This window comes from Salmo salar, chromosome 07 (assembly GCF_965601325.2).
Source record: "Salmo salar chromosome 07, fSalSal1, whole genome shotgun sequence".
NCBI lineage: Eukaryota > Metazoa > Chordata > Actinopteri > Salmoniformes > Salmonidae > Salmo > Salmo salar.
This window is the reverse complement of record NC_138297.1, coordinates 1,741,185-1,750,000: the sequence shown is the minus strand read 5'-3', so window position 1 is coordinate 1,750,000 and position 8,816 is coordinate 1,741,185. Positions and strand designations below refer to the sequence as shown.

Here is an 8,816-nt window from a genome sequence, read left to right as displayed (position 1 = left end):
TCCCAGCCAGAACTGCCCATAAGCCTTGTCCCAGCCAGAACTGCCCATAAGCCTTGTCCCAGCCAGAACTGCCCATAAGCCTTGTCCCAGCCAGAACAGCCCATAAGCCTTGTCCCAGCCAGAACAGCCCATAAGCCTTGTCCCAGCCAGAACAGCCCATAAGCCTTGTCCCAGCCAGAACTGCCCATAAGCCTTGTCCCCAGCCAGAACTGCCCATAAGCCTTGTCCCAGCCAGAACAGCCCATAAGCCTTGTCCCAGCCAGAACAGCCCATAAGCCTTGTCCCAGCCAGAACAGCCCATAAGCCTTGTCCCAGCCAGACAGCCATAAGCCTTGTCCCAGCCAGAACAGCCCATAAGCCTTGTCCCAGCCAGAACTGCCCATAAGCCTTGTCCCAGCCAGAACAGCCCATAAGCCTTGTCCCAGCCAGAACTGCCCATAAGCCTTGTCCCAGCCAGAACAGCCCATAAGCCTTGTCCCAGCCAGAACAGCCCATAAGCCTTGTCCCAGCCAGAACAGCCCCATAAGCCTTGTCCCAGCCAGAACTGCCCATAAGCCTTGTCCCAGCCAGAACAGCCCATAAGCCTTGTCCCAGCCAGAACTGCCCATAAGCCTTGTCCCAGCCAGAACAGCCCATAAGCCTTGTCCCAGCCAGAACTGCCCATAAGCCTTGTCCCAGCCAGAACAGCCCATAAGCCTTGTCCCAGCCAGAACTGCCCATAAGCCTTGTCCCAGCCAGAACAGCCCATAAGCCTTGTCCCAGCCAGAACAGCCCATAAGCCTTGTCCCAGCCAGAACTGCCCATAAGCCTTGTCCCAGCCAGAACAGCCCATAAGCCTTGTCCCAGCCAGAACTGCCCATAAGCCTTGTCCCAGCCAGAACAGCCCATAAGCCTTGTCCCAGCCAGAACTGCCCATAAGCCTTGTCCCAGCCAGAACTGCCCATAAGCCTTGTCCCAGCCAGAACAGCCCATAAGCCTTGTCCCAGCCAGAACAGCCCATAAGCCTTGTCCCAGCCAGAACTGCCCATCAAGGCAGCAGTCCAACTCCTGTTTCTGCAGTGAGACAGCTTGATGTACCAGGACACCCCCTGGACAGGACACTAGTCTATCTCCTGTTTCTGTAGTGAGACAGCTTGATGTACCAGGACACCCCCTGGACAGGACACTAGTCTATCTCCTGTTTCCTGTAGTGAGACAGCTTGATGTACCAGGACACCCCCTGGACAGGACACTAGTCTATCTCCTGTTTCTGTAGTGAGACAGCTTGATGTACCAGGACACCCCCTGGACAGGACACCCCCTGGACAGGACACCCCCTGGACAGGACACTAGTCTATGGCAGTGCCTTACCCCTAATCCATCTCCCTAACAAAGCTGGGGCAAAAATCCATATCAGGATAAATTGTCTGAATTGATGTGATAAGGACAAACAGAAGGAGAAGTTTTAAAACGTTAATGTGAAGCAGTTTATTGTTCTCCTACTGGTACATACTATTTCATTTCAAACTTCACATCTCTCTACTACAGGCTACTTATCATAATGAACGATATCAGCAAAACGGCTGTGAAACATGGGTCGGTATGGTCAGCGTCGATAATTTAACTGGGGATGGAACCCCCAACCTACCAGTATTTACCCACAATGCCCCTGAGTTAGCTATAGACCATCTATCTCCACCACTAAGAGACAGTATTTACCCAGTATTTACCCACAATGCCCCTGAGTTAGCTCTAGACCATCTATCTCCACCACTAAGAGACAGTATTTACCCAGTATTTACCCACAATGCCCCTGAGTTAGCTCTAGACCATCTATCTCCACCACTAAGAGACAGTATTTACCCAGTATTTACCCCACAATGCCCCTGAGTTAGCTCTAGTCCATCTATCTCCACCACTAAGAGACAGTATTTACCCACAATGCCCATCTCCACCACTAAGAGACAGTATTTACCCACAATGCCCTGAGTTAGCTATAGACCATCTATCACCACCACTAAGAGACAGTATTTACCCAGTATTTACCCACAATGCCCTGAGTTAGCTCTAGACCATCTACTCCACCACTAAGAGACAGTATTTACCCACAATGCCCCTGAGTTAGCTATAGTCCATCTATCTCCACCACTAAGAGACAGTATTTACCCAGTATTTACCCACAATGCCCCTGAGTTAGCTCTAGACCATCTATCTCCACCACTAAGAGACAGTATTTAACCAGTATTTACCCACAATGCCCCTGAGTTAGCTCTAGACCCATCTACTCCACCACTAAGAGACAGTATTTACCCACAATGCCCCTGAGTTAGCTATAGTCCATCTATCTCCACCACTAAGAGACAGTATTTACCCAGTATTTACCCACAATGCCCCTGAGTTAGCTCTAGACCACCTATCTCCACCACTAAGAGACAGTATTTACCCACAATGCCCTGAGTTAGCTCTAGACCATCTATCTCCACCACTAAGAGACAGTATTTACCCACAATGCCCTGAGTTAGCTCTAGACCATCTATCTCCACCACTAAGAGACAGTATTTACCCACAATGCCCTGAGTTAGCTCTAGACCATCTATCACCACCACTAAGAGACAGTATTTAACCAGTATTTACCCACAATGCCCCTGAGTTAGCTCTAGTCCATCTATCTCCACCACTAAGAGACAGTATTTACCCAGTATTTACCCACAATGCCCTGAGTTAGCTCTAGACCATCTATCTCCACCACTAAGAGACAGTATTTACCCAGTATTTACCCACAATGCCCCTGAGTTAGCTCTAGACCATCTATCTCCACCACTAAGAGACAGTATTTACCCACAATGCCCCTGAGTTAGCTCTAGACCATCTATCTCCACCACTAAGAGACAGTATTTACCCACAATGCCCTGAGTTAGCTATAGACCATCTACTCCACCACTAAGAGACAGTATTTACCCACAATGCCCCTGAGTTAGCTCTAGACCATCTATCTCCACCACTAAGAGACAGTATTTAACCAGTATTTACCCACAATGCCCCTGAGTTAGCTCTAGACCATCTATCTCCACCACTAAGAGACAGTATTTACCCAGTATTTACCCACAATGCCCCTGAGTTAGCTCTAGACCATCTATCTCCACCACTAAGAGACAGTATTTACCCAGTATTTACCCACAATGCCCCTGAGTTAGCTCTAGACCATCTATCTCCACCACTAAGAGACAGTGTTTACCCAGTATTTACCCACAATGCCCCTGAGTTAGCTCTAGACCATCTATCTCCACCACTAAGAGACAGTATTTACCCAGTATTTACCCACAATGCCCCTGAGTTAGCTCTAGTCCATCTATCTCCACCACTAAGAGACAGTGTTTACCCACTATGTTACTACTAACAGCCTAGAGATCACCAGCACTGAGAGGAAGTGGTCACAAACAACTCACACGCGCGCGCAAGCATGTACACTCACACGCGCGCACACGCACAGAGATTGAGAGAAGAGGTGGAAAGAGAGCAAAAGAGAAAGAGAAAAATGGAGCGAGAGAGAGAGAAGATGCAAGTCCTGACAGGGGAAAGAGATGAGAACTCTGCACAAGTACTGACTTGTCCACAAAACACGCTGCTGTCTTCAGAGTTCAACTGACTTCCTGAAAATGTAACCACGAGAGAGACAGAGAAGAGAGAGAGAGAAAGAGGAGGAAGGGAGGGGGAGAGAGAGAGAGAGAGGGAGAGAGAGAGAGAGAGAGAGAGAGAAGGGGGAGAGAGAGAGGAGGGAGAGAGAGAGAGAGAGGGAGAGAGAGAGAGAGAGAGAAGGGAGAGAGAGAGAGAGAGAGAGAGAGAGAGAGAGAGAGAGAGAAGGGGAGAGAGAGAGAGAGAGAAGGGGGAGAGAGAGAGAGAGAGAGAGAAGGGGGAGAGAGAGAGAGAGAAGGGAGAGAGAGAGAGAGAAGGGAGAGAGAGAGAGAGAGAGGGGGAGAGACTTGCCTGCTTCAGAGAAACTGTCAAAGAAACTCTGTGGACATTAAAGATGATTCTCTTCTACCAAAAAGGTCTCCCTCTCTCCTCTTGCGTTATCTGCATGCCTACTGTTTGCTCAATCATTTGTGTGTGTGTGTGTGTGTGTGTGTGTGTTAGAGCGTTGTGGAGAAAGACTGCAGGTTTGTTTACAAACACCACACCCACCACCCTGAGCTTTCCAAACCCTGAAAATGTCTGTGACACACACACACACACACACAGGCCATTCTCAGCAAACACATCTTCATGCTCCTCATGTGACTGGCTGTAGGTGTGTGTGTGTGTGGCAGACATTCTCGATGGGGGAAGTGGCTCACAGAAGAGTCTCTCTTCACTTCCTATATGTTGCGGTGTGTGTGTGTGTGTGTGTGTGTGTGTGTGTGTGTGTGTGTGTGTGTGTGTGTGTGTGTGTGTGTGTGAGTCAAGTTGCTGTGTGCAACATGACCAAATAAGGAGCTCAGAATGTAGCTGAAAACACGGAACTCAGACACCATTCTGCAGTATGAATGGTTAAAAAACGCTTTTTACCAGAAGTCAGGAGAGTCACCACAAGACAAGGTCACAGACAGGAATAACTTGACAAAATATTCTCTACTGTTTATAAAAGAACCAGATATTCTCTTAACATGTTTATCCAACAAGTTTATAGACACCAGAACCAACTAGTTGTTGATGTGACAGTGTCAAAATTACCCAATCTCTCTCTCTCTCTCTCTCTCTCTCTCTCTCTCTCTCTCTCTCCTCTCTCCTCTCTCCTCCTCTCTCCTTCTCTCTCTCTCTCTCTCTCTCTCTCTCTCTCCTCTCTCCTCTCTCCTTCTCTCTCTCCTCTCTCATCTCTCCTTCTCTCCTCTCTCCAATTTAATTCAAGGGCTTTATCGGCATGGGAACCACACGTTAACATTGTGAAAGCGATGTAATTGTCTCTCCACCGAGTTCCCTGTAAGTTGGCTACTCCCTGGTTGGTCAACAACTGAAAAACACACTCCTGATGTCAGAGCCGCAAACACACACACACGTTAGCTAGCGTTAGCGTTAGCCTACTTACTGTCACACCGGCCAGTTGACCTCCGGGTGTTGCTGCCCAGACCGACTCTTTCCCCGCCTCAGACCCACAGATCGCTGCCTCTTGCACGAAGGGAGGTGTTCCCGCCATCAGATTGGTTATATAACCATCCCACGCCATGATTCAACTGCACTGATGAATATATACACCTATAAACTAGGGGGAGAAGAGAGGTGGACGAGAGGGAGAGAGGAGAGGGAGAGAGGTGGGGTGGACGAGAGGGAGAGAGGTGAAGGAGAGAGGTGGGGGGTGGACGAGAGGGAGAGAGGTGGGGTGGACGAGAGGGAGAGAGGTGGGGTGGACGAGAGGGAGAGGAGAGGGAGAGAGGTGAGGTGGAGGAGAGAGAGAGAGAGAGAGGTGGGGTGGAAGAGAGGGAGAGAGGTGAGATGGACGAGAGGTGGGGTGGAAGAGAGGGAGAGAGGTGGGGTGGAAGAGAGGGAGAGAGGTGAGGTGGAAGAGAGGGGGAGAGGTGAGGTGGAGGAGAGAGGGAGAGAGATGAGGTGGAGGAGAGAGGGAGAGAGATGGGGTGGAAGAGAGATGAGGTGGGAGAGAGGGGGAGAGGTGAGGTGGAGGAGAGAGGGAGAGAGATGAGGTGGAGGAGAGAGGGAGAGAGGTGAGGTGGGAGAGAGGGGGAGAGGTGAGGTGGAGGAGAGAGGGAGAGAGATGAGGTGGAGGAGAGAGGGAGAGAGGTGAGGTGGAGGAGAGAGGGGGAGAGGTGAGGTGGAGGAGAGAGGGAGAGAGATGAGGTGGAGGAGAGAGGGAGAGAGGTGAGATGGACGAGAGAAACCAACATCCTTAACATTCAACATCCCGAGGCTACTGCATTAAAATCTTGCACAGTGTGAGTCAAAAGGTAGAATGCAACACAAATCACCACGGATAACAAATAGTCATAAAGACGTGAAGGCCGATGTGGAGAACTATAAAGGTCTTACCTGAGCGGCTCGCAGGGACCGGGGAGTGAAGCGGGAGGAAGAGAAGGCGCGCGATTATATATACGGTGTCGCACCCACCCCTCCGGACTTCCTCATTCAGACGGGGAGAAACCGGGGCGCGTTCAGTTCACTCAACGTTTCATTCCGTTATGTAGAGTACCGAAGTCCCCTTTTCCACCCCCCCCCCCCCAAAAAAAAACATTTCTTCAACAGTCTCGTAGGCTGCAGCAAAATTCGTACAGCAGCACTCTAGACCAGTCCCCTCCGGGTAACCTTAATTACAACGATGTTCAACGGGTCGTTCAGAACAACGGGTCGTTCAGAACAACGGGTCGTTCAGATCAACGGGTCGTTCAGAACAACGGGTCGTTCAGAACAACGGGTCGTTCAGATCAACGGGTCGTTCAGAACAACGGGTCGTTCAGTACAGCACCATTTTCATTGTAATTAAACGTTTGCACACCGTTGTGTCCTGATGAACGGGACTCTCAGAAGCACACGGGGATTTACATAGGGCGCCATTGTATCATGCTGCTGCTGCTGCAAACGATGTCCTGGCATTCTCTAAGAGAACGCTTTTGCTCTCTTGGTTTTGACAATCTGACAGCATTAGAAATGTTAATATTATGACAACACCAAATTACAAACTACTCTACACTTTTCCTCCAAACCAGCTCTGTTTCCGTTTCATACGTCCATTTTATTTATTTTTTATTTTTTTTATTTTTAAATTGTAGGTGATTTATATTTTATTGCCACTAAAACGTTTCCAATATTTATTTTAGAATGGTCATGGATAAAGTTGACAAACTGTTCTCTTTCTGCATAGGCACAGCATTCCACACAGTCCTACACACACCTCTGGGATTCTCAGACCTGTCTCTGCAGAACTCACTGTGTGTGTGTGTGTGTGTGTGCGTGTGTGTGTGTGTGTCTGTTTGTCTGTGAGTGTGTGTGTGTGTGTGTGTATGTGTGTGTGTGTGTGTGTGTGTGTGTGTGTGTGTGTGTGTGTGTGTGTGTGTGTGTGTGTGTGTGTGTGTGTGTGTGTGTGAGAGAGAGATGGCTCAGAACTGTCTGGTCGGACTGCAGGCCTCTTGGTCAGTCTCCTGTATCCAGGTGTTATTGTTTGAATGGGTGTGTGTATCGTGTTTAAAGCACACACACACACACACACACACACACACACACACACACACACACACACACACACACACACACACACACACACACACACACACACACACACACACACTCACAGACAAACAGACACACACACACACACGCACACGCACACACACATGCAATAACCACATCCTGTAACCTTATAGAAGAGAGCGAAGGAGAAAGAGAGGCGGAGAAAGGGTAGGGAGGAGTACTTGAGAAAACAAGATGGAGGGTAGAAAGAAGAGGTGAGGTGACAGAGAGAAGGAGGACTGGAACTGACAAGCAGAACGACACATGCTTTAGGAGAATCAGAAGAGTCAGATAGGGCTGGTAGAGCATGGCTCTTGCACTGCCAGGATAGTGGGTTCGATTCCCAGGAACATCCATACCAAAATGTATTCACCCACTACTGTAAGTCACTTTGGATAAAAGCTAAATGGCATACAGTATATAGAAGTATCCTAACCTGTCTCCTAATCAGGGGAGAGGACTGGTACATACTAGTATCCTAACCTGTCTTCTAATCAGGGGAGAGGACTGGTACATACTAGTATCCTAACCTGTCTCCTAATCAGGGGAGAGGACTGGTACATACTAGTATCCTAACCTGTCTTCTAATCAGGGGAGAGGACTGGTACATACTAGTATCCTAACCTGTCTCCTAATCAGGGGAGAGGACTGGTACATACTAGTATCCTAACCTGTCTTCTAATCAGGGGAGAGGACTGGTACATACTAGTATCCTAACCTGTCTCCTAATCAGGGGAGAGGACTGGTACATACTAGTATCCTAACCTGTCTCCTAATCAGGGGAGAGGACTGGTACATACTAGTATCCTAACCTGTCTCCTAATCAGGGGAGAGAAGGACTGGTACATACTAGTATCCTAACCTGTCTCCTAATCAGGGGAGAGGACTGGTACATACTAGTATCCTAACCTGTCTCCTAATCAGGGGGAGAGAAGGACTGGTACATACTAGTATCCTAACCTGTCTCCTAATCAGGGGAGAGGACTGGTACATACTAGTATCCTAACCTGTCTCCTAATCAGGGGAGAGGACTGGTACATACTAGTATCCTAACCTGTCTCCTAATCAGGAGAGAGGACTGGTACATACTAGTATCCTAACCTGTCTCCTAATCAGGGGAGAGGACTGGTACATACTAGTATCCTAACCTGTCTCCTAATCAGGGGAGAGGACTGGTACATACTAGTATCCTAACCTGTCTCCTAATCAGGGGAGAGGACTGGTACATACTAGTATCCTAACCTGTCTCCTAATCAAGGGAGAGGACTGGTACATACTAGTATCCTAACCTGTCTTCTAATCAGGGGAGAGAACTGGTACATACTAGTATCCTAACCTGTCTTCTAGAGGGACTGGTACATACTAGTATCCTAACCTGTCTCCTAATCAGGGGAGAGGACTGGTACATACTAGTATCCTAACCTGTCTCCTAATCAGGAGAGAGAGTAGCATTTCACACAATATCAGGGGCGTGTTACTGCAAGTCTAATTACACACACAGCTACAGAATCCAACCTTTCATGCAGACCTTATACACAACATGTACAGACATTCACCTGAAGATTACATATAGACTAGCCAGTGCTAAAGGGCTGAACTATGAAGGAATGAGGAGTTGATCAGTAATC

The 8,816-nt window shown here is 48.6% G+C and overlaps 1 protein-coding gene across 1 annotated transcript in view; it reads right to left on the bottom strand.

The window, feature by feature from the left end:
- Positions 1–6,130, bottom strand: part of pfn1 (profilin 1) — an 11,275-nt gene extending 5,145 nt beyond the window's left edge. The window contains exons 1-2 of the mRNA XM_082977290.1: positions 5,995–6,130; positions 5,042–5,215 (exon numbers count right to left, since the gene is read on the bottom strand). Coding sequence (XP_082833416.1) covers positions 5,042–5,179 — 138 coding nt within the window. The 5' untranslated portion in view covers positions 5,180–5,215; positions 5,995–6,130. The remainder of the gene's footprint in view (positions 1–5,041; positions 5,216–5,994) is intronic.
- Positions 6,131–8,816: the final 2,686 nt, after the last annotated feature.